The following is a 24,013-nucleotide window of genomic DNA, read 5'->3' as shown; positions in this document are numbered from 1 at the left end:
AAAATTATCCAGAGGGTCCTCGGAGTGTAAGCCGAGTGGGGACCACGTGTCTCCATCTCTGCATCTCTGGTGCTTAGCATGGGGCAAAGATTTACTGGATGAACAATTGAAGGAAGGAATGAAAAGTCTGGGATTTCCAGTCACAGGATGGGAAGGATGGATGTGAGAGTGGGTGGGTTGAGAGGGTAAGGGGAGTGGGGGGAGTGGGAAGGCGCGGGGCCAGGAAGGGCTGGCTGAAGCCTCCATGTCACCTCTGGGGAGGGGAGGAAGCACCTCCGAATCCTGTATGAGGTGGTGGGTGTGCCTCCCCGATCACACCTATGACAGGGCTTGACCCCAGGCCTTGATCCTTTCCTTAGGGAATGGATTCAAGCACCCCAACACCCTCCCGGCCCCGTATTAGAGGAGACTGGGGAGTGTTGGATGCTGGGAGCTGAGTGGATGCTATTGTGTAGCTGCTGAGACAACTTCACGGGCCCAGGGAGGGAGACCCCCACCCCCCAGCCCTAGAGGGCCTCCAGCTGCTGGCGGAGGGGATGTGGAGATGGGGGGCGTGCAGCTGGGAGGCCTGGCTCGGACCCTTACCCTCCAACTCTTCATATTCGGCCACGGTCACGTCCCTGAGCCACTTCACCCCTGGCATGGCCCGGATTGCGAGAAGCCCCAAGGAGCCTGGGTCTGGGCTCCGTCTACCCTGGAGTGAGGGACCTGAGCCCAGGCCCCAGAGAGGTTGAACCTTTCCCTGGTCAGTCGCTGGCCTACCCCATCCGCTTTGCAAAATGCCCAGCACCCCTCCTCTTCCTCAGCAGCCCGGGGTTTATTTCAGCAACATCGACACAGAGATCACGCCATCCACACTGAGCTCTCACATACACCCCCTGATGCAAGCCCAGGGTCCATGGAGGAGCCCTTTCCTGTGTTTGCTCGTAAAATGCCACCTGCGGGGATTCACCTCCAACTCCTACCTCATCCCGGTAGCAGAGATGGAGGGTTTGGTTTGGTTTTTCATCACTGAGTCTCTGCTGCAAGGACGGGGGCGGTGCCCACCACCTCCCACCTCTCACTCATCACCCCAGCACAGCTCAGAGACGTGTCCCCCGTCTCTCCCAACCCCCTCCCCCAGGCCTCCCTCCCCTCGGCCCGGCTCAGGGCTCCCCCAGGCCGCAGCCCTGTCCCAGCATGGCGGGGTCAGGGCACTGGCCCAGGTCTAGGCACCCCGGGCAGGAAGCTGGCAGAGATCAGGGCCGCCATTCGAACTGGGGCAGATGGTTTTACCCAGGAGGAAGTTGACAGTTTCAACTTCAAACACGATGACACAGGCCCCACACTGCCTGCTCCCCTGTCCCACCCCTGCATGAGCCTGCCCGCCCCTCCCCCTTCTCCCGGAGAGGCAGACACAGGGCCAGACACCCTCACCTACAGGGGCCGAGCTTGCTGAGGTGGAGGCAGAGGAGGCCGCGCCCATGGGGTCTCGACATCCGCCGCTGGCCGCCCTGTACCTGCTAGGGCTGCTGGGTGAGTACCCCTTCTGGGGTGTCTTCTGGGGTACCTGGGCTCAGGGTACAGAGGAGAAGATGCCGGAGTCAGATCCCCTCAGTCTGACTCAGGCCCGCATGTCTGGAGCAGCACGGAGGGCTGGGGCCACCAGGATCCCTGTCTTCTCCCCCAGCCCCAGCTCGGCTCTTGGCCCTGCCTGTCCCACCCCCAGGGCCCCACCTCTGCTTCTCTCTTGCACTGTTGGGGACCTTACTGTCCCCTTCGGGGTGGAATCCATGCCAAGATCAGACCCTCAGCCTAGAAATCAAGTTGTCCAGCCCTCATTCAATGCCGGCTTCCCTCTGCTGCTACCCCCGCACCCCATGAGTGTCCAGCCGTTACTTGGATGCCTCCAGGGACGGGAAACTGCCGTCTCCTGGGCAGTTCTGATGATGCTCTGGGCAGAGCGGGCCAGGGCAGGATGGGGACCGGATCACCGTCGAGCAGATGTCAAAGACGTACACCTTAGTCCCTAGTTACTGGTTTCATCCCAGAGGGGGTCTCAGCCAGGCCTGCCAGCCAGGTGTGGGCCTACTGTCACTCCAGACCCGGAGGAGGGGCTTCTGAACACTTCCCCGGGGGCCACTGTAGAATTGACTTGGGGCCTCTGGAGAAGCTGTCTGGGGATAAGGTTGGGGTGGGTGAGTCCGGGGCCTACTGTTTGCCGGAGGGGAGACGGTGGAAAGGGCAGTCCTCCATCCCTGAGGCCTTGGGATGCTAGTTCAGGACCGGAGCCCTACTGCTGGGGTGTCACCGACACTGGCCAGTGGGGAGGGTCCTGAGCAAGCGGGAGGGGCGGGGAGGGGAGGGTACTTCGTGACCTGAGCCCTGGGGTCCAAGCCTGGCCGGGTATGACCTCAGATAGGTCCGATCCTCTCGGGGCCTCCATCTCCTTATTTATAAAATGCAGGGGGGGGTGAACTGGGTAAGATCTGACCACTTCTCAAGGGTTTGGAAGGTGTGGCAGGGTGAGAGAGGTGACTGACTCGGGACGGGAACGGGTGAGAACAGGCGGCAGCTTGCAGTTTCCCAGTTTGGAGGGAAAGGACTTGGGGACATTGCCTGCCTGGTGGGGGGCCTCAGTCCCTCCTAGAAAACGGGTGTGTAGGTGCGAGTATGTGTGTGTGTGTGTGTGTGTACGCGTGTGTGTTTTCATGGGTAAACATGGCCCCCAATGTAGACTCGCCTTCGCCCAGGCATTTGGCAATGGCACACGTGCACGCGTGTCCTCACGGCGACTCTTCCATGGAGCTGCGGGAGGTGCAAAGTGCCTTCTGTCCCCAGGGGAGAGGCTGACGGATGGACCCCGCTGCTTACGGGACCCTCCTAGGCCCTGGAGACTCCAAGGACCAGGCCCCTAAGCTCCCCACCGACCCCTCACCTGTGGCCTCTGACCCCAGCAGGGCAGGAGTCTAGCCAAGCCCCCTGGGAGTCGGGGTGGAGTCCTGCTCTGCTGGCCTCCCCCTGAACCCCATCAGGGGCGAGGCTCCTGGTAGGACTAGGCCTAATGGAGCCCAGAGCCAGGAAGCCTTGGAGGCAGTGCCTTCACCAGAGTGTGGGAACCATCTGGAAGCCCAGGAGCACAGGATTCCCAGTGTGTGTGTGTGTGTGTGTGTGTGTGTGTGTGTGTGTAACTGGTGGATAAAAAACATTCCCATTGTTCAGCGGGTCACAGCTTAAGAAATACTTTTTTTTTTGCGGTACGCGGGCCTCTCACCGTTGGGGCCTCTCACCGTTGTGGCCTCTCCCATTGCGGAGCACAGGCTCCGGACGCGCAGGCTCAGCGGCCATGGCTCACGGGCCCAGCCGCTCTGCGGCATGTGGGATCCTCCCAGACCAGGGCATGAACCCGTGTCCCCTGCATTGGCAGGCGGACTCTCAACCACTGCGCCACCAGGGAAGCCCAAGAAATACTTTTAAAGCCATTTTCTTCTGAAAGCTTCACAACAGCCTAGGAAGCAGGTGGGCCCATTGTCCCCATTTTACAGTGCGGAAAACTGAGGTCCAGGGGGAGCAGCTAGTGAGCTGCAGAGCCCACCCCAGTGCAGTGCTTCTGCTCTCGTGGGGGCTCCTCTGTACCCCTAGCCAAGAGCAAAGGCACACCAAAGCCACTCCCATGAGTAGGAAAATGGCTGCAGGACACAACCGCCACCAGCAGACAGGCAGCCACCGAGGGCTGGGGACACCGAGGGTCAGGGCTGTGGCTGGGGCAAACAGCACAGGCGCCCTTCAAGACATTCCAAGTAGAGATGCTTCACCGCCAGAGCCCTGGGAACACTGCGGCCTCTTGGCTGGCCATCAAGTTTGTGCCCGTGGCTGGGGGACCTTTGGTACATGAAGATGCTCATAGCCTGCTTCCCTCTGCAGCTGCCCTGAGCTCCAACCTGCCCAGGGCTCACCTGCTGAAGGTGGGGCATGGAGGCAGCCCTGATCACTGCCCAGAGGCTCAGGCCCGGCCACCGGGACTCCGGAAGCTGGCACTAAGGCTTGGGAAAGTCACGGACTTGGTAGTTTGAATTCTGGTCCCCCCTTGCCAGCTGGGTGACCATGGACCCGTTCTGTAAGCTTCAGTTTCCTCTTCTGCAAAATTGGAATAATAATAGGACCTGCCTCATAGCGATTTATAAGGATTAAGTGAATCAATGAATACAGAGCTTTAATAGGAATGTCGGTTTGTGTAAGTGCTCAGTAGGCATTAATAATAATAATAAATTCATTTATTATATAAATTTATTTATTATATAAATTTATTATTATTATTATCAGAGTCAGCAAGAAACAAGGTGTCAGGACCTGGTGGGGAGGCCTCGAGCCTAGCCATCAGTCTTTCTCTCCCCCAGTCCTCCTGCACAGGCTAGTTATTCATTAATTTATTCATCCACATACATTTATTGAGCATCTACTAGGTGTCCAGCTCTGTGTAAAACTCTGGGGATACGGCCGTGATCCACACAGGGGTCCACCCTCATGGAGGGCGCACCCGAAATATTTACAAATTTCTAAATATCGTGATCAGTGCAGCGAAGGAAACCGCAATGTTTGAGACTCATTAACCAAGTTCACGTTCGAAGGGGCTCCCAGTCTGAGGGGCTCCTCTCTGAGGAGGTGATGTCTCGTCTGAGACCCGAATGATGGAAGGAACCGGCCAGGCAGAGAAAAGTGGGAGGAGTGTCCCAGGCAGAGAGGACATCAAGGGTGAAGGCAACGGGCAGGACAGGCCGAGGGGGGCTGGGCATCTACAGTAGAGGAGAGGAGAGGCGACACCCAGTGTGAGCCCGCCATCCGGCCCGCGGTCCCAGCTGCAGAGCTGAGGCCCTTGCTGGCTCTGGGTGCAAAGAATCAGGCCCCCAGCAACCCCGAGCTCCCCACCCCCAGCGGGTAGCAGAGGGACCTGGGGACTCAGGGACTGGCACTGTCCCCTCTGGTCACTCTGACCAGCGCCTGCCTACAGTTCAGAGGGGTTTCCCTGCAGTGACCAGGGGACCAGGGAGGGACTTCAACTCCACCCAACAAAATTGATTGAACACCTGTTCTGTGTGCATGCATGTGGGTGCCTGTGGGTGCCTGGTGAGCATGTGTGTGTGTGCTGTGTGTGTACCTGCTACATGTGTGCCTGTGTTGCGTGCAGACATGTGTGAAGGCCTGTGGGGCTTTGGAGCAACGCAGATCCGGGTTCGATTTCTGCTTGGCCACTCACAAATGACAAGAACACCCCTCTGAGACTCAGCTTTCTCATCTATAAAATGGGGATAACCACTGTGCCCATCTCAAAGGATAACTGCTATCGTTAAATCTGGTTCATTCATTCAGACAGCAAGTATTTACTGAGCACCTACTGTGTACCAGGTACTGTTCTACGTGCTGGAGACACAGCAATGAACAATCAAAATTCCTGTCCAGGTGCAGCCGACATCGTAGTTGGGGTGTGATGGGGAGACAGACAGACAGAAGCTAAATCAATGATCATACGGATGTTAGGAGGTCACGAAGTGACGTGAGGTTGGGGATTGGGAGCTCGGGGGCCATGCTGTATCCCAGGAAGTTGCAGTGGGTCTCACGAGAAGATAATATTTGAGTAAATACATGTAGGAAATGAGCGATTGCACCATGCTATGTGGACCCGGGGACGACGGCTGCAGGCAGACGGGCCGTCACACACAGGCTGGTGGCGAGGCAGCTGTGGAAGCCTCCATGAGCACAGAGCGTTTTCTCCAATGAACTCAAGGCACCCAGGGGCCAAGCAGAGGAGAAAGGGGGCAGAGTGCCCTAGAGAGAAACTGGAACTCTCGCCTCTCCAGGTCCACAAGCCGTTACCTGGAGCCTCCAGCCAGATGCACTTGGGAACCCAGAATTTTCCAGACTGGGCAACATGCCATAATGAAACACATTCCCACTTCTGCAGTGAAAGCGAATCCGCCACTGAAGGCACAGATGCCTTCCTGCCAAATGCATCAGAAAAGACTCTTGGTTTTAGACTTTGAATTGCAGACAGGGAATCGTGGCCCTGTATCACTTCCTCTATAACTACTACTGTCACCACCCCTGCCCTCATCATTGGTATGTACCCCTGGGGGGGCTTGACCCGTACGGCTCCCACAGGGACCCTGCTACTCCCTTGTCCCTGGGGCACAGCTGGGAGAGATGTGGTGGAAACAGGATAGGAGATTGGTGGCAACTGGCAGAGGCAACACGGGTCCCCTGTACTGCCACAGACTCCCTTCCGGAGTGAGCCCCTCCCTCTCCCCGGCCTCAGTTTCCCCTTTCTGTACCATGGGCGAGCGGGCTCTGGGGTCTCCCAGTGGTAGAGTCCCATGGGGCCCTGTCAAGTGATGGTGGCAGAGTTTCTTCACCGACCCTACCAACAGCGAGCAAGTTGGGCAAGTCACTGAGCCTCTCTGAACCTCAGTTTCTTGATCTGAAAATAGGGGTGAGCTCGGTCCCTTCTTCACAGGGCTGTGCATGGAAAGGACGAGCCCCTGTGCGGGCTTTGGGATATGTGAAGCTCTGAACAGAAAGGAGGCCTTGTCCTTGTGACAGTGGAGTCACATACGGTGGCGTGAAACTCATGCAGATTCAATCAAACACACGAGGCCACCAGGGAGAGCGTGGAATTGCAATTCAGATACGAAGGCCACCGTGCCCACAAGCTGCGCACCGTTGCTCATCGGCGCAGACCCTGGGTGAGCGAGATTAGAGACCTGAATCCGCTGTTCCTTCTGCAGGCTCCAGCCCCCAGGCTCCTCTGGCATAAGCCCAGTGTGATTTTCTACAAGTTTTGCACATAAAAAGGCTCCTGATCAAAAACCAACCACTTCTTCTGGTGCTCAACCCGACAAACAGAATTTCGGCCCTTTGAGATCTTTGTTTCCCTGAAGCCCTGATACAGACTCAGGTTAACACAGCCCCACTGATGAGAGTCGTTTCAGAAAAGCGGAGTTCCTGGCCTTCCGAGTCAGCCTCTCAGCAGAGGAGGAGGGAAGGAAAATCCGGAATGCCCCCAAAAGGCAGTTGACAAATTGTGTTTGCTGTAAATTGGTGAGAATGTTATGGACTATTAAAGGGAATCACTGTTAACGGAAGAAATGGAACATCAGACTTCCAAACTGCACTAAATCAGTCTGTCAGTTTCCTTATCCGGAAAACAGAGTGATGACAGCCCCCCCTGATTGAGGCAGTCAGGAAGAAATGGGGTCTCCCGTGAAAAACCCTTGGGGTCTGCACGGGGTCAGAGGTCGCTGTGACTATTATTATCATCCGTAAAGTCCCAGCTCCTCCCTGGGATCCCGGGGCCCCCGGGACCCTCGGCAGGCCACACTCTTGTCTCCAGTTCTCAGTGTGTAGGGCTGCAAGCATAGGTGCTCACGGGTCCAGGCAGGCCCATGAGTGGGTCAGAGGTGGCATCAAGTGTACAAACTCTGAAGCCAGCAGCCTGGGCCAAGTTCTGGCTCTGCTGTAAAGTGGGACTGATAATACAGGTCCACCAACGTTCATTTGCAATTCCAACCCCACCCCAAATTTGCAAATTTCTGGCAAACGTTTACAGTGCAAATCCTGACCTGAATGAATAGGAGACTACTTATAATCTTGACACATCCCACTTACTGTGAAAATTCATATGTTTTGCTGCAGAAGCCATCATGTGTTTGAAGCTGAGGCTCTCCAGATGCAGGGTGACAGTAGGGTGCCCCGAGGGTGCTGGCAAACCAGGACAGAACAGGCTGCCCTGGGGGCTCATGGGGATGCAGCCCCACGTGGCCAAAGCATGTTGCTTTTCAAAAATATCTGGACCTTGGGATTTTTTTTACAAAAAAGAAAAGTAAGGGACTTCCCTGGAGGTCCCGTGGTTAAGACTCTGCGCTTCTACTGCTCAGGGGGGCTCAGGTTTGATCCCTGGTCGGGGAACTAAGATCCCGCATGCGGCACGGTACTGCCCGAAAAAGAAAAAGAGAAAGAAACCTTTCAAAACAATGGGCTCCAGAAAAAAAATTATAACACTGTGCTGAGCAAATAAAACTCATCTGTGGCCTGACGTGGCCCAGAGTATTGCTGTACAGGGAACCACAGAGAGAATCATCCAGAATGGGGGGGATGCAAGAGGAGAGGGGAGGAAGGGGGTGAGCTCGTAAATGTCTCAGAGCCTCTTTCAGGAATTCAATTACTCCTCACTGAGACCTCATCAGGGCAGGCAGAGTCAAAATGGTTAAATCTCTGCAAAGGCAGACATGGGAGGGGGGAGGGGAGAGTGAAAAAGCCTTCCTACTGTCTCTCTGGATTTTTGGCCCTGATCGTTCCCTGGCTTGGCCAGTCTAAGCCCTAAATAGTGGGGCCTCCAAGGAAAGGTTGGCAGGGGAGGGAAGGGGCCTGGCCCCAGCTGCTCGGGGTGTGGTGTTGGATGAGAACCTGGGGAATGGCAGGATGCTTCTGTGCCTCCTGTCCCTCTTGGTATCATGGGTCCCCAGGCTTCTGTTTGCAGGTTCTGCAGCAGCAAAGCCTTGGGCCTCGGGCTGCACGCAGGGGCTGGGCTAAGCTGTAGCCAGGGAGGGGGTCAAAGGGACCCCGAGCACAGTCAGCAGGGTTCGATGGAAGGAGGATGTTGGTCTGATCCCTGTGAGAAGCAGCTGAAAGAATGAAAATAAGTTGTGGACAATCAAAACCTGAACGGATCCCTGGACAGACAGGAAGAAGCAGCACCCAGGAAGGCTCCCAGTCAGTCACACATCTCACCTGCCCACGCCTGCCTGCCTGCCTGCCGCTGAGCTACATCAGGAACTGAAGATTATAGATCATGGAAGTTTGAATGGAAAGGAAGGTGAGGGAGGGTGGACTCTAACTTCCTGACTTTACAGACGAGGAGACCAAGCCCAGAGAGGTTGAGTGACTTGCCAAGATCACACAGCAAGTTCATGGAAAGTCTTCCCACAGTATGTTTCACTGACTGAAGGGAATCACAAGTTCACTGTCTTTCATCAGGTTTGCACGCCGGGGACATGCAGGAATTGGTGAAACACAGAGCAGGCCGTGGCAGCCTTCCCTCTGAAGGGAAGGGAGGCAGCTAGGCCCAGCGGTCAAAAGCACAGACTGTGTGCCAGATGGCCTGGCTTGGAGTCCTGGGCCCGCTCTTCATCAGTTGCTTAGCAAGTTAGTTAATCTCTCTGTCCCCTCATCTGTAAAATGGAGATCAAAATAATAGTGCCAACTCCACAGAGCTGTGGTGAGGTCTGAGAGAGTTAATGTATAAAAGTGTCTAGGAGAAAGTACAGCTATAAAAGTGTTGAGGGCTTCCCTGGTGGCGCAGTGGTTGAGAGTCCACCTGCCGATGCAGGGAACACGGGTTCATGCCCCGGTCCGGGAGGATCCCACATGCCGCGGAACGGCTGGGCCCGTGAGCCATGGCCGCTGAGCCCGTGCGTCCGGAGCCTGTGCTCCGCAACGGGAGAGGCCACAACAGTGAGAAGCCCGCATACCGCAAAAAAAAAAAAAGCGTTGAGGATGGTTGTGGTGATGGTGGTGATGGTGACAGTGATGGTGACAGTACCAGTGTTGGTGATGGTGTTGATGATGGTGACGGTGACTGTGTTGATGATGGTGGTGGTGACAGTGACTGTGTTGATGGTGATGATGTGACAGTGATGGTGATGGTGATGATGGTGGTAGTGGTGATGGTGACAGTGACTGTGTTGATGGTTGTGATGGTGATGGTGGTGATGGCGATGGTGGTGGTGACAGTGACGGTGATGGAGGGACAAGACAAGAAATGCTGCTCACCTGAGGCCAGTCAGGCTCCCAGAGGGAGGCGAAGCCCTGGAATGCATAGATGCCTTTTCTCCACAGAGCATTTTCTTTTTTAGAATTTTTCTTGGTTCTCAGGTTGTTCAGTCTTTCCTGAGAATGTTCTCTGGCTGTTCTGTGTGAGATCCGCAGGGATGGTCAGGCCCAGTCCCTGTCCCCAGGGGCTTCAGGGTCTGGGGACTCCAGCACCAGGGTCAGGGTCAAGGTCATGTTCATTTCTGCTCATTTGTTCATTCTCTGAACTTGACACTTTGGAGGCCCAGCTGGATGGCAGAAGGCAGAGAGATGGGTTTGGAAGGCATGCTCGTGGTTCAAATCCAGGTCCTGCCAGTTGCTGGCGGTGTTACCCGGGACAGGGCACTTGCCTCTCCCGACAGCTATATTGTGAACATATTCAACTCAAATCGTGGGACCGTGTGGAAGATGAACGATACCCGTAAGGACCCCTCGCCCAGGGCTGAGTATACAGTAGGTGTTCAATAATTGGTAGCTGCTGTTAACGGATGTTGACTGTGGTGACTTTGGGACTGCGGAGGTCCCAGGTGGGAAAGGGAGGTGGCGAGCCCTGTGAGCTGGCTCTCCAAGCGTCCAGACAAGGACCCCTGCCCCCGGGAAAACTCCCCAGCAGGCCTGCAGTCCCGCCCACCCCTGCCCCGGGCCCAGCCAGCTCCACAACCAGCAACACCAACTCTGGTGTTGAACTGAATGCCAGCCAGGAAGGCACGGGCTGTCTTTTGCATAGATTATTTCATCTCATCCTCACAGCATTGCTATGAAGCTGGTCCCTTTCTTGCTCCCATACTGAGCCTCAGACCATGAAACTGAGGCTCACAGGGGCTAAGGAAGTGGCAGAGCTGGTATTCAGACCCAGAGAAAGGCATCAGTGCCAGAAAACCTATCCTGCAACATTCAGCACCAAAGAATGGATCTTTGGGTCCCCTATCCCCATAAGTGCCCTCAGGGTTTAGCCAAAGAAATGAATCCCTAAAGGTGTACAGCCCCATTCATGGTGGGAACTGGGACGGAGGGAGGTAGGAGTGGAAGGTCAGGGGTGAGAGGCGAGGGCTGGACAAAGGCCCCCTGCCTCCTCTCTCACCAAGCTAGCCGGGCATCTCCACCATGTCCTCCTGAGGCTGCCCTGCCCATTGCAATAGATCAGATGATGGACAGCTGGCCAGCCCCCTCCCAACCCAGGCCAGAGCTCTGGCCTCTGCTCTGGACCCGACATGCCCTCTGTGTGAGAAATACCTTCCCCTTCCAAGGCCCAGGACTCCCGGGGCAACCATGGCGGGCTCTTGCCAAGATGGAAGAAACTTACCATAGGCCACAACTTAATTACAAGGAGTCTTGGTTGGAGGGAGAGGGCAGGCTGGTGGGGCATGACTCCCCTTAAAATTCTACCACCAGCTTCAGAACACTCAGGCAAAAACGGGACTTTTTACACCCAGCAACAATTTCTCAGAAGAAACTTAAACACAGCCCTTTACTATATAAAGTACTCACCCTGACCGATGCTGTGCCCAGCTCCCAAGTGAGAAGCAAGCCCGGGGCAGATGGAAACCAAACACTTGCTCCACGACTGATAAAGCCGGGCAGCCAACGTGGAGGGTGGGCTCTGAGGCCATACAGGCGTGCCACCCGACCCGTCCCCACCCAGATCAAACCTCCGCCCCAGCCACACGCGAGCCGGACACGTGGCCACGGACAACGAGCCACTTTGACACCCCTGCTCCACAGTCAGACGAGGCTCGAGGAGGAGGGACTGCCCAATGGCCCACATTCCTACTGAAGGGGCCCAGGCAGGAGCCAGGACAGAGGGGAGGCCAGTTCCCCCCAGACCCAAGTCCACTGGGCTCCTTCACCAACTGACCATGTGATCTTGGGCAAGCCCCTTTGCCTCTCTGAGCTCTGATTTCCTCCTCTAGAACTGGGAGCTGTTAAAGAGAAATTGCTATCATTCTTATCCTGCCTTGGGAATTCTAGAAAGTAACACATGTTCTGGGTTCCCGTTCCGGCTCAGTTCTCAGCTCTCTAGAACTATGACATTCAAACATTTTTTGACTGAAAGCAACACTCAGGACGTTTTTATATTGCCACCCAACACACACAAAGTGAGCCGTAGCCTCACAAAACACGACGCACTCTGACATTTCTATTCTAGTCCGTTTCAGTTTTTTAAAAATCGATGGTTGTGTTACTACATGATTTTTTAAAAATTGATGGTTGCAATGCTGCATATTACTACAGAGAGACAGCATGAGGAAATTTTGGGGGGCGATGGGACTGTTGTATGGCCTTGATGGTTACGGTGATTATGCAGATCTGTGTACGTGTTCGTATTCATAGAATTGTGCACTAAAAGAAAATGGAACTTACTGCATGTTCTTTTAAAAAGTAAAGTTTTGGGCTTCCCTGGTGGTGCAGTGGTTGAGAGTCCGCCTGCCGATGCAGGGGACGGGGGTTCGTGCCCCAGTCCGGGAAGATCCCACATGCCGCGGAGCGGCTGGGCCCGTGAGCCATGGCCGCTGAGCCTGCGCGTCCGGAGCCTGTGCTCCGCAACGGGAGAGGCCACAACAGTGAGAGGCCCGCGTACCACAAAAAAAAATTTTTTAATTAAAAAATAATAATAAAAAGTAAAGTTTTAAAACAAGAAGGAAAATTGATGGTTGCAACCTGCTAAACTGGTTCCATGACCCACCTAAGGGTTGCCATCTGTAGTATGAGAATCCCTGCCCCTGAAGCCCACGACAGTGGCTGGAGGCAAGAATGCCATTGATCAGGCTGTGACTAGAGGTGAGACGAAGCAGGAGAGAGACGTCCCTTCCTGACCCTCTTCTCTCCTTTCTGCAGTCACTTCCTGCCTCAGAGGCCTCAGAGGGCTCAACTTAGAGGACCAAGGTAAGGAAGAGCCACGTGGAGAGGGGGGCGGGGAACGATCCCACCAGGCTGTAGGGGGACCTGCCATCCCTCCATCGGAGCGAATCGCACCTTACAGAGAGAGAGAGAGAGAGAGAGAGAGTGCAGCCCACACCCCCTACACACGCACACATGCGTGCACGCACACGTGAGGCCCATTTGCAGATAGATGCCCTGGATGGCTGTAAAGCACCCCACAAATGCTGGGTGTCGTGCTAATTATTATTATGACCCACTCACCAGGCACAGAAAAGATACTGGCCATAACTGCACCTTGCAAAGTCCTTTTCCTGCCCAGTCCTGCCGGATGCTCCCTGGCCAGAGACATTCGCCGCTGGGGCTGCAGAGAGAGGCTGCACCGGATTGTAAACTGTGTGAAATGTCTTGCCTTAGAGGTTGGACTTTAATCCTAGAGGCTAGTGTTTCCCAAACAGGGTTCCACGGAACTCGTTGGACGAAGGGTAGGCAACGCTACATCACCCACTGCAGACTCCTGACAGGGGACACTGGCCTAGTAAAGGCTCCGAGAAGTCCTGCAATGAGGAACTCAGTTAAGCATTTTCAGATTCAGCAGTTCCCAGACTCACTTCACCACAGACCTCTCTTTTTCACATTTCCTGAGATAACATCATGCTGAATGTATTTGGTGACAAATGTGGCGAGAAGATCTCATGAAGCTACCTGGCAACCAAAAGGGGCCACAGAGGGCTTGGTAGGCCCTGGGCCGGGACCTGGAAGCCTGCAATGGCATCCTAGCTCCAAACTCGAGCAAGATGGTTCCTGCTGTACAGTCCCACTTATATAACGTTTGAGAACAGGCAGAGCTCATCTCTAGTGACAGAAAGCAGATCACTGGCTGCCTGAGGCTGGATTCAGGGAAATCGACTGTGAAGAGGCAAGAGGCAGCTTCCAGGTGATGGGCGTGTTCTCTTCTAGAGCACGGCGGGGGCTATAGGTGTGCATAGATTTGTCAAATTCCATTGAACAAGCGTCCTTAAAATGAGTGCATGTCCCTGTATGTAAATTGTACCTCGATAAAACTGGTTTTAAAAGTTAGAGACAAGGGGCAAAGGGGGAGGGAGAGGGATGGACTGGGAGTTTAGGGTTGGTAGATGCAAACTGTTACATTTAGAATGGATAAAGAACAAGGTCCTACTGTAGAGCACAGGGAACTGTATCCAGTCTCCTGGGATAAGCCATATGGAAAAGAATATTAAATATTAAATAAAGAATGTCTGTGTGTGTATAGCTGAGTCACTTTGCTGTACAGCTGAGATTGGCACAGCAATGGTAAGTCAACTAGACTTCAATTAAAAAAATGAACAGAAAAAAAATAGAATAAAAGTTAGAGAGAGAGAAAAAGATCAGGCTCCGGGCCCTATCTGGGGTCTATTGAAACAGAATTTCCAGGAAGGGGCGATTCTGCAGGACGGTGGGCGCTGAGAGCCCCTCGTTCACTGCCCCGAGTTCCCTGGGCTCTGAGGTCTCAAGCCCCGTCCTCCTGGCCTGGTTTCAAGGGGCTGCCCAGATCAGAGGCAGCATCAGCCTGAGTTTCTGGAAAGTCCCTGCAAGGTCCCAGAGGACGACGCTCACAGGAGGAGCAAAGCAGGCAGCCCGTGGGCAACGGGAGCCTTGCTAGGGGTGGGGTCCAGATGGGGAAGGTGCAGGGAGGGGCCCCCATGGAGGGCCCTTTCCAGCCCGACTGCCCCCTCCACCTCTTTGACCCCTAGGGTTCACAGTGAGACTAAGCGGCTCCGGCTCGCGGTGCCAGGGCCATCTGGAGGTCAACTACAAGGACGAGTGGTACACGGTGCACAGCCAGAGCTGGGGCCTGCACCCGTTCCACCGGGAGGACCCCGGTCAGGCCTGGAAGCTCTGCCAGGAGCTGCGATGCAGGGAGCCCTTGCTCCTCTCCCACTTCCGTCACTTCAAAGGGAAGCGACCCCAGAGCCAGATCACCTGCCGCGGACAACTGGGGTCCTTCTCCAACTGCAGCGACAGCAAGGCAAATCAGGGGGACCCTCTGGCCCTGATCTGCTTAGGTGGGTAACTAGCTGGCCCCGTGGGTTCCCTGGGCCTGGGCACCAGCCCCGAGGAGGCTGCCCACGCCTGTGATCTGGGGCTTGAGCAGGCAGGTGGAAGGGGTCCCCGATTTACAACTACCCTCTCAGAAACATACACTGCTGGGGAACTGGAGGAGGAGTACTGAGGGCGTGCTGGCACCTGTCTGGGGAAGGAAAAGGTCGAGAGCTGGTTCTGCCAACAGTTAACTTCATTGTCTCCTCTTAACCTCTGTTTTCCCAACTGTAAAACGGGCCGGTACTGCCTGCCTCGCAGGAGGCCTAGACACAACGTGTGGGTCAAGTGGACTTAATGGGGCCCGTGGTACTTACATCATGAGTTCCAGGTCTTTCTCAACATGGCCGGTTGTTGACCCCAACTCTCCCCACACCCCCTACTCTTCCCTCCTCCCTCCCAGGGTCCCGGCCCCCTCCCTAACCAGAGCATCTCTTTTCAGAGCCACTGAGGACAACACCTCTTCCCACGAGCCCCCCGCCCATAACCACTCCGGAGCCCACAGGTAAAAGGATTCTGAGGGCCCTGGGGGTAGGGTGTCGGATTTAGCAAACAAGAACACAGGATATTCAGTTACATTTAAATTTCAGATAAGCATGAAAAGTTGTAGCGCATGTTCCATGCAATATTTGGGACCTCACCACCTCCCGGGGCCGTCGGCCAGTCATTCACCCGTCTGTGTGTTAGAACCACAGAGCAAGAGAGGCCCTGCTGCTGGTCGTCAGCACTCAGGTCCCTCCCCACCTCCCAGCTCCTCCCAGGCTGCAGCTGGTGGCGCGACCCGGGGGCCTGCGGTGTGCAGGCCTGGTGGAGTTCTACAGCGGCAGCCTGGGTGGCACCGTCGGCATCGAGTCCCAGGACGGGATCCAGGACCTGGGGAACCTCATCTGTGCAGCCCTCCAGTGTGGCTCTTTCCTGAGGCCTCTGCCAGAGACCGAGGCAGCCAGGAAACTAGAGCCAGGAGAGAGCGGTCCCTTGCCAATCCGGTGGAGGATCCAGAACAGGAGATGTGCCACCCTGGAGCAGTGCTTCAGAAAAGTTCAGCCCCAGGCGGGAGGCCAAGCTCTTGGCCTCATCTGTTCTGGTGAGTGGGACCGGGCCAAGACTCACGGGCGCCCCCATGTGGTCAGTCACCACACGTTCCTGAAAGCCCTCCGTGCAGCACAGGGCACTAGCGCTACGGAGAACACAAGGGACATGGAGGGCTGATCGTTGGCCTCTAAGAGGTAGGGCGGCCGTGGGGTGGGGAGGCCACACTCACACCCAACGCCCCGGGCATCTCTGCAAAGTAACGCAGAACAAGCCCAAATGTACCGCTGGCTCGGCTGCCACACGGGGAAGTGGCAGGACTTACAGGAGGAGGCACGGTCCGCTGGTGAGTTTGGTGGACTGTGGCTTGTGTCAAGGGCCCAAGCAGGATGGAGCGCTTGGAGGGGACCAGGCTTGCAGGAGGGGAGTTTATAAATCCCGGGAACAGATGATGTTGGAGCGATGGTGAGACCTAGGAGGTCCCTGAGGCACAGTAGGTAGAGAAAAACCAGAGCAGGGCCCCAGGGGACTTCCTGCAGAGGCTCCCGAGTCACAGGCCACCAACCAGAAGAGACTGGCGATGCCGGTGTGGTCGAGGCCAGGAGCCCAGAGGCCGGTCTGGGGGATCCCAAAACGAGGATCAATGGGGAAACTGCGGGGAAAGGGACCACAGGTCAAAATAAGGATAATCACAGCATGCCTCGGGACGTAGTGGGCTCCTATCACCAGATGGTCTAGTGAAGCCCAGACTTTAAGAAGTCATACTTCCTGAGTGCTTACATCACGTTGGGGACTAGTCAGGGCATTCCTTCATTTTCACAACAAGCTTAGAAGGCGGGTGCTATTATTATCCCCACCTTGCAGATGAGGAAGCTGAGGCTCAGAGGGGTTAAATTTCTTCCTCAGTATCATGGAGCACTAGCTGGGGTTTCCCCTCAAGCAGCATCACTCCAGAGCCTGTTGTGTAAGCCTTGGCTACTCCAGGTGTGGTCCCAGACCAGCAGCATTGGCTTCACCTGGCTGGTTAGAACTACAGAGTCCCAGGCCCCACCCTCCACCTACCAATCAGGATCTGCCTTTCAGCAAAGTCTCAGGGACCCATGTGCACCCATCTGGGAAGCATCTGCTCTGGACCACTGGGCTATCCTGCAGGCAGGGATGCCCCCAAACCACTGGACACATGGTGTGAATTAGTAAGATGCTGCCCCCTCCAGGCAGAAGCAGCCCCCAAGGATCTCTTGGCCTGATGCAAAAACCTGGCTGGCTCTCAGGCCCACCCACCCCTCTGCTAGGAGCCCTCCTGTAGGCTACAACTTGCAAAACCATACCCAGAAGGCTTGCCTTTGGATTTTTTTTTTTCTAAATAGAAGATTTACTAGAGCTTTGAAGATGGATGTTGCTATAGAAACTGGCCAAAGCTGCTGCGATCACAACTCGCTCTAACTCGAGCACATGTGGGCCTCCAGGCCCAACCCTGATAAGCAGAAATGAATCCGTTTCTGCTGGACCAGGCCCTGTTATGAAAGCTGGTCCCTCCAGGCTTGAGGCCTGGGCAGCAGGATTCCTGGATTCCATCCCACCTGCGAATCTCCAGTTCTCAGAGCAGGAGGTATTTCCCATCCCTGGGCCTCAGTTTCCCCTCTCTGAAAAGCCCTCCCAGCTCTCAAGGAGCAGCAAGAGAATGAGAGGACGTTTCAAAGAGGGACGCGGACCCAGGTGGGGCCTATTTCCCCACTTCTCTTACTGCCACCTGGGTGGGGGACGACTCCCCGCTGCTGACGGGCACTGCCAGCCTCTTCACCGAACGTGCCTGAGCTGCTGCAGCTGCCCAGAGGCGCCAGGGACAGGGCTTGACGGGGAAAATGCCAGAGAGGATGCCAGAAGAAGGGAAAGGCAGAAAGGAAGGCAGTCCCACGTGGTACCCAGACCCCCGAGCGCCGGGCCCTGCCAGGGCCCCCACTCTGCCAGTGTCACGGGGTCCCAGTGACCAGGCATGCAAGCTCGGGGCCCAGGGAGCTCCCGCCGAGCCCGCCACCTCACCTCCCGTTGCTCTTCCCCCAGATTTCCAGCCCAAGGTGCAGAGCCGCCTGGTGGGGGGCAGCGGCACGTGTGAAGGCTCCGTGGAGGTGCGCCAGGGCAAGCAGTGGGACGCCCTGTGCGACAGTTCCTCGGCCAAGGGCATGGCGAGGTGGGAGGACGTGTGCCGGGAGCAGCAGTGCGGCAACGTCAGCTCCTACCAGCTGCTGGACACCGGCGAGAAGACCTCCGGGGGGTTCTTCTGTCCCCCGGGGAAGCTGTCCCAGTGCCACCAGCTTCTGCAGAAAAAATCCCACTGCAAGAGAGTGTTTGTCACCTGTGAGTTGGGCCCAGCCCGTGGTGGGTGGAGGGTAGTTCTGGATTTTCCTTCTAAGACTCAGTCGATGAGCACATTTCTGAAGAACAGGCCCCAGGAACTAAAGAGAGAGCCCTGGGGAAGGATGGAGGGATGACAAACGAGGGGAGAGGGGACAAGAGTGCTCAGGCAGCAGTGAGCACGAACCGTCAATAGGAGACTGGCCGCCATTGTCAGGCAGCTAATGAATGATAGAACTCTCCTTCCGTCTTCTGCTCTTCCAGATGGAAAGCGGAAAAGCAAGGGAGGGGGGTACATATTTGCTGCACTAATGGTAATTGACTCACACAGAAAAGAGAGCGATGAATGGCTGGCTGGCTATTTGTATGTGATGGCAAGGTGATCACTCATAGTAACTGGAAAAGGGTGGAAACTTAAAGAGTTGATCACAGGAGGGGCAAATGATAGCCGATGATCAACTGTTACATAGTAAATGGTGGATAAATGAACGGGTAGCAGAGAATTTCAGAGACGGGTGGAGAGACAGCAGATAGAAAACTGCCTTCCGCACATGCTGGTGAGTTACTGGGGGAAGCCAGCCAGCCAGCCAGGAGCTTCCCTCTGAACGGACAGTTTTGATGCCTCCCAGGCTGGGGCTGACCTAACTCTGCCTCCTGCAGGCCAGAACACACGCCCAGCGGGCCTGGGTGCAGGCACCGTGGCAAGCGTCATCCTGGCCCTCGTGCTTGTGGTAATGCTGCTGGTGGTGTGTGGCCCTCTCGCCTACAAGAAGCTGGTGAAGAAATGTAGGTGTAGTTGCCCCGAACCTCCGCCCCTGCGTGGGGAGACTGGACGGGTTGCCCACGAGCCCCACAGAGGAGGGTTCCCGCCTCCAGAAAGCCGGCCGGGAGCACCTCCGCTTCACCACCCAGCCCTGCCCCTCTCCTGCCCACCGGCCTTTCTCCGCACCAAGTAACAAACAGAAAGTCAGGAAAATCACTGATTCGCCCACATCCAGGGGCCCAGCTGGGACCCACTCCAGCCCAAAGGGAGGGTATGGGCGTTCTTTAGACTGTGGTGGGTCCAGACGGTCTGACCCCAGAAGACACGTGCCCCAGGCCGGCTCCACCACTTAGCAGCTAATCGAACCACTTCCTCCCTGAGCTCTGGTTTCCTCATACCACAAATGGGCGACCCCAGACCTTGTGAAGGTAGGGGGTATCATCCTGGCCTTGCAGAACTCGGGAGGAAATCATTCGGAGACAAGGGTGTGAGATTAGAGAGGCTGCCCACTGCCAGAGGTGGGCAGTGATGGCTGGGTCCCTGCTGCCCTCCCAGGTCTTAATTCTGGTTCTAAGCACCCCGCGGTGGTTTCTCCTGGAGAACCGGCCCCTCAGCATGCACCTGCCACCTCCTCCCTCCTTCCCTGGCTCCCGCCCCCCTTGCCCACGCCTGTCTCAACCCCCCTCCCCCCCACCATGTGCCTTTCCTGTCTGTCACTCAGTCCGCCAGAAGAAGCAGCGTCAGTGGATTGGCCCGACGGGATTGAACCAGAACAGTAAGTAGCCCCGGAGGCAGGATCCTCCCTTGGCCCAGGTCAGTAGCCACGAGACTCAGGAAGGAGGCCGTGAAGCAGGGTCACGGGTCACTGCCGACCGTGGACAGAGTCAGTGGCTCCTTGAGGCCTCTGAGCTCCCCTGTGCTCATCTAAGGTGTGACTGTAGCCACAGGTGTTAATGGGTGGTACTCAGAGAAGAGGGCCCCGTGATCAAAGAGACTCGGAAATCAGTGAGTTAAGCAAAGCCAGACACGGTTCTTTACTTCAGGACTTGTCAGAACCTTCGTGGGCATTTTTGCGTGGTTCATCTCCAAAGTGGACGTATGTTAAGAAGGGTTGTCCAAGCTAGATTCATCATGGAACGTCTTTATCGTGGAACAATTTACAAGGCCAGTTTTAAGACATTTGGATGCAGCCGGCCCTGTCCCCACCCCTGGTCTCCATCCTCTCTCCTTCTGGCCACAGCCAGAGCCCCCTTTGTGGGTAGAACCAGAGCCCTCCTCCTGCCTCTACTCTACCTTCTCCCCCACTTTGTGTGTCAAGGGCCAATTCCTTCAAGAAGGCGCTGTGTTGTCAAGTCTTTCTTACAATATAAAGCCCCCCCGTTCCAGGAGGGCAGGGACCATATCTGCCCTATCACTCGTGTTCCAGTTCCAGGCTTGATAAATGTTTGATGACTGACTGACTGTCTGACTGATGGCCTGCCCGCCCGTCAGCTTGCCAGCCGACCCAAAGCTGCTCTAAAAGCCTGAGCGCTGCTACAATGAGCCTCCCGGGGAAGAAAGGGAAAAAGGGTTGCACTGAAGGAGCTCAGGGGGCCCTTGCACCACCACCCCCACGTTACACAGTGGGAACAGGAAATTCGAGTTGGGCCCCTGTTGGGGAGGAGGACAGAGCATCATGTCTAATGTTACTATCTCCCATATCTGCTCAGTGTCTTTCCATCGCAACCACACGGTGACTGTCCGGTCCCAGGCTGAGAACCCCACGGCCTCCCACCTGGAGAACGAATACAGTCAGCCTCCCAGGAACTCCCAAATCTCAGCTTTTCCAGGTAAGCACCAGCTGGCGCTCCTAGGAATGACGGCAGGGCCGAGCAGAGGGTCACATGATCGCCTGGAGAAAGAAGGGAGGCCGAGCAGGGGGCAGAAGGATCAAACGGCCCCCCTCTGACAGCCCGTCACGGCAGGGTATGGAAGGGATACAGCTAGAGAGAATGTGCTGGGATGTCATTAACCCCAGCACTGCTGTGACCTGAAGGACCTGTTTCTCAATAAATGAGGCCCCTCGGATCCCTTGGAGGCAGAACAGAGCATCCGTCAGTGGCCCGCAGAGCCCTGTATCGAGTGCTCCCTGACTGGCACTGACAATTAAGCCGCGGGGAGCCTGGCGTTCAGCATCGTTAGAGGACACTAGCTGATTTGATCACAACAAGTTTCAGGGCCGTTGAGCCAGCAGCTCAGAAAGTCTCTGTGATCTTCCAGCCCCCGCAGGGCTCTTGGCTCTGAAGGGCTCTCTCTGTGTAGCCTGGAGGGATAACCCTGCTCAAATGGCCTCCTTTCTGTCCACAGCTCTGGAAGGGGCCCTGCGTCGTGTCTCCACCCAGCCTGATAACTCCTCTGACAGTGACTATGATCTGCACGGGGCTCAGAGGCTGTAAAAGGTGAGCCCGGCCCCCGCAGAGCCCTGGGGATAAATAAGAACCAGCCACCTGGTTCCTCACCTCTGCTCGCCCTGCCCGGCCATGACCTGGTGGGGGGCTGGGGGACGAGCACCTGGACCCTTATAAAGGAAAAGAGTAAGCGTCAGCAATTTCGGTGACGGGAGCCGCTCTGGCCATTTGAGCAGAGGGGTCATGGACCTTAAACTCCATCTCAGGGCTTCCCTGGTGGCGCCGTGGTTGAGAGTCCGCCTGCCGATGCGGGGGACGCGGGTTCGTGCCCGGGTCCGGGAGGATCCCACATGCCGCGGAGCGGCTGGGCCCGTGAGCCATGGCCGCTGGGCCTGCGCGTCCGGAGCCCGTGCTCCGCAACGGGAGAGGCCACAACAGTGAGAGGCCCGCGTACCGCAAAAAAAAAAACAAAAAAAAAACCCTCCATCTCAGAAGACTACATAAAAGAGCCCCTAAGGGTAGGGGAAGTTTAAGAGGTCCAAACTACTATGTATAAAAGAAATAAGCTAGGAGGATGTCTTGTACAGCACAGGGAAGATAGCCAGTATTTTATAATAACTATAAATGGAGTATAATCTATAAACATTTTGAATCACTATGTTGTACACCTGAAACTAACATAATATTGTAAATCAACTATACCTCGACTTTTTTTAAGAAACCACCCCTGAGAGTATCCTGATGGACTTACACCAGCAGGAAGGAGAAGCTGCTATCCCTGACGTTGGGCTGGGGGCTTTGGGCCTGTCCCCCACCTCCCTGAACCATCTCCAGAGTATGAGGCTTCCTCCGCCGACACACTTCCTTCTCACCACACAGAACCGGGACCCAGGAACAAACATCAAGAGCCAGACCTTCTGTCCTGAGAATACTCTGCAGTCACTGCTTGGAAAACAGTGTCCAGGTCCTTGCCCGGCAGGACCATGGACGTGACTTTCCAACACGTCCTACTGCCCAGCAGAGGCAGGTCAGCTCAGACATCTCTCCACATCTTCACCAGCCCAGGCAAAGACCCCAACGCAGCTCAGCTGGCCCCCCTCCAGGTGTGGCAGCTGCGAAAGGGCAGAGCCTGGAAGCAGGCATCCCTCCCAAGCAGAGACACACGGGGTCCAGACCCGGGCAGCTCCCTCTCCCGTCTGGGGGACTCAGTTCTCTTCTCCAGCTCTGACCCATGAGGCTCCACAGGGATGCTCACACCTTGCGGGTGGTGGGAGGCAAGGGCTGATTTCTCTCGTGCATTTTTAATACGTTCTTTGTAAATAATGATTTTTCTGCTTCCTGAGAACCAGAGTGCCCGGCCTCCTCAATCCAGGGTCCACCCCTGTGGATCCCTCTGGGGGTGCCAGTGGGAAGGGGCACCTACCAGGGGGCGAGGGCTCTGCAGCCTCATGGTCAGAGGGTGCAACACTGACACAGGACCTAACACAGCACAGCAGCCACCAGCCAGCACATGTGGCTGCCTGACCCAGAGCCTCATCACCGGCCCTCGACCTGTGCCCCCTCCCCTCGCAGCCCCTCACTTGACCGAGAGCAGGGACCACTGGCTGTAAAGTCCAAACGGCACCAGTGCCACCTCAGGGTCCTGCACAAAGTGGGTACCTAGTAAATCCTAGCCGATTTGGGATTTGGGTTCACACAGCTGTTGAAAGTCCAAAGTTCAAGTCATTTCAGCCAATCAGTTAACCTCCTAACCTGAGAGTAAGAGACCAGGACTGAACATTCCTGTGGGTTAAGTAATTCCCTTAACTGAAATAGTCCCCTCGACTCCCCGGCAAGCCTAGACACATACCTAGTCCTGCAGTGCCTGGGTTTCCTGAACGACGAGCCAGAGGAGGGCATCTGACTCGGAACTTAAGGGTCTAGTGTAGGGAGAGGACTGGCCGGGCCTCGCTGGGCCCTGAGAAGACATCTCGGGGCTGGGGCCTTGCTCCACTCGATTTGGCCCCATATCCACCAGGAGATATCAATGGTCCAAGCCACAGAAGCAACTCTGGAAGAGCAAAAGGAAGTTCCTAGAAGGATATGGTGGGGATGAGGGGGGCTGCTCACAGAATCGGGGAGCTGGAGTGGCACAAGCATGCCAGAAGAGCCTGGCCAGCCCTCTGGCCCCACTGACACCCTCCAACCGAACTCTCACCCACCCCCCGCTCAGGACTCTGTCCCGAGAGAGCCCAGGGTGTGGCTCTGCCCCTGACCACGCAGGGAATCCGGAAACAGGGACACCTAGTCACCTGGGTACCAGGAGTCACCTGGCAGAGATTCCTATACTGAAGGGGCTCCTCAAAAGGGAACTGGGAGGCGGCTCTCAGGGAGGCGCAAAGGGCCCGAGGCACCAAATGTCTCTCACCAGCCCCTTTCCGGATAAAAGCTCTTTAATCTCTAGTCGGGCCACCATTCAGTGGCCTCACAGCCACCATGACCTACTTAAAAACACACCACCCCAAAAAAAGAGCTGCGTTGAGCAGAAATTCTCTCTACAAAACTGTTTTGTAAGTGGTGGTGGGCTTGGGTGATGCATTTCCAAAAAGATGTTTGGTTAAGCAACTGAATAGGAACTACCTCAGCCTCGGAAGCACCTTTGCCAAGTTCCAGCCTCGGTGGGCAG

At 55.9% G+C, this 24,013-nt stretch overlaps 1 protein-coding gene across 3 annotated transcripts; it reads left to right on the top strand.

Annotated features, from left to right (window-relative positions):
• The first annotated feature begins 1,403 nt into the window (after nt 1-1,403).
• Nucleotides 1,404-22,675, top strand: CD5 (CD5 molecule). Of its 3 annotated transcripts, none has more exons than XM_079929826.1 (11): nt 1,404-1,515; nt 12,676-12,723; nt 14,472-14,783; nt 15,260-15,322; nt 15,569-15,901; nt 17,908-18,201; nt 18,859-18,984; nt 19,683-19,736; nt 20,671-20,790; nt 21,308-21,399; nt 22,228-22,675. In XM_079929826.1, exons 1-10 carry the CDS (start codon nt 1,464-1,466, stop codon nt 21,394-21,396), a joined length of 1,491 nt encoding a protein of 496 aa, XP_079785952.1. In that variant the 5' UTR covers nt 1,404-1,463; the 3' UTR covers nt 21,397-21,399; nt 22,228-22,675. The 3 variants fall into 3 exon arrangements, with proteins under 3 accessions (XP_079785952.1, XP_079785951.1, XP_079785950.1); XM_079929825.1 differs by having other exon boundaries at nt 22,108-22,675; XM_079929824.1 differs by having other exon boundaries at nt 22,067-22,675.
• Nucleotides 22,676-24,013: the final 1,338 nt, after the last annotated feature.

This window comes from Stenella coeruleoalba (genome assembly GCF_951394435.1).
Source record: "Stenella coeruleoalba genome assembly, chromosome: 8".
NCBI lineage: Eukaryota > Metazoa > Chordata > Mammalia > Artiodactyla > Delphinidae > Stenella > Stenella coeruleoalba.
This window is presented reverse-complemented; position numbering and strand designations above follow the sequence as displayed.

What these genes read in the sequence shown, in the direction of transcription:
- CD5 (XM_079929826.1), top strand. Translation starts at nt 1,464, where the DNA reads ATGGGGTCTCGACATCCGCCGCTGGCCGCCCTGTACCTGCTAGGGCTG. An exon ending in TCTTGGCCTCATCTGTTCTG is followed by an intron (nt 15,902 to 17,907) that starts GTGAGTGGGACC and finishes CTCTTCCCCCAG; the next exon opens with ATTTCCAGCCCAAGGTGCAG. An exon ending in CAAGAGAGTGTTTGTCACCT is followed by an intron (nt 18,202 to 18,858) that starts GTGAGTTGGGCC and finishes TGCCTCCTGCAG; the next exon opens with GCCAGAACACACGCCCAGCG.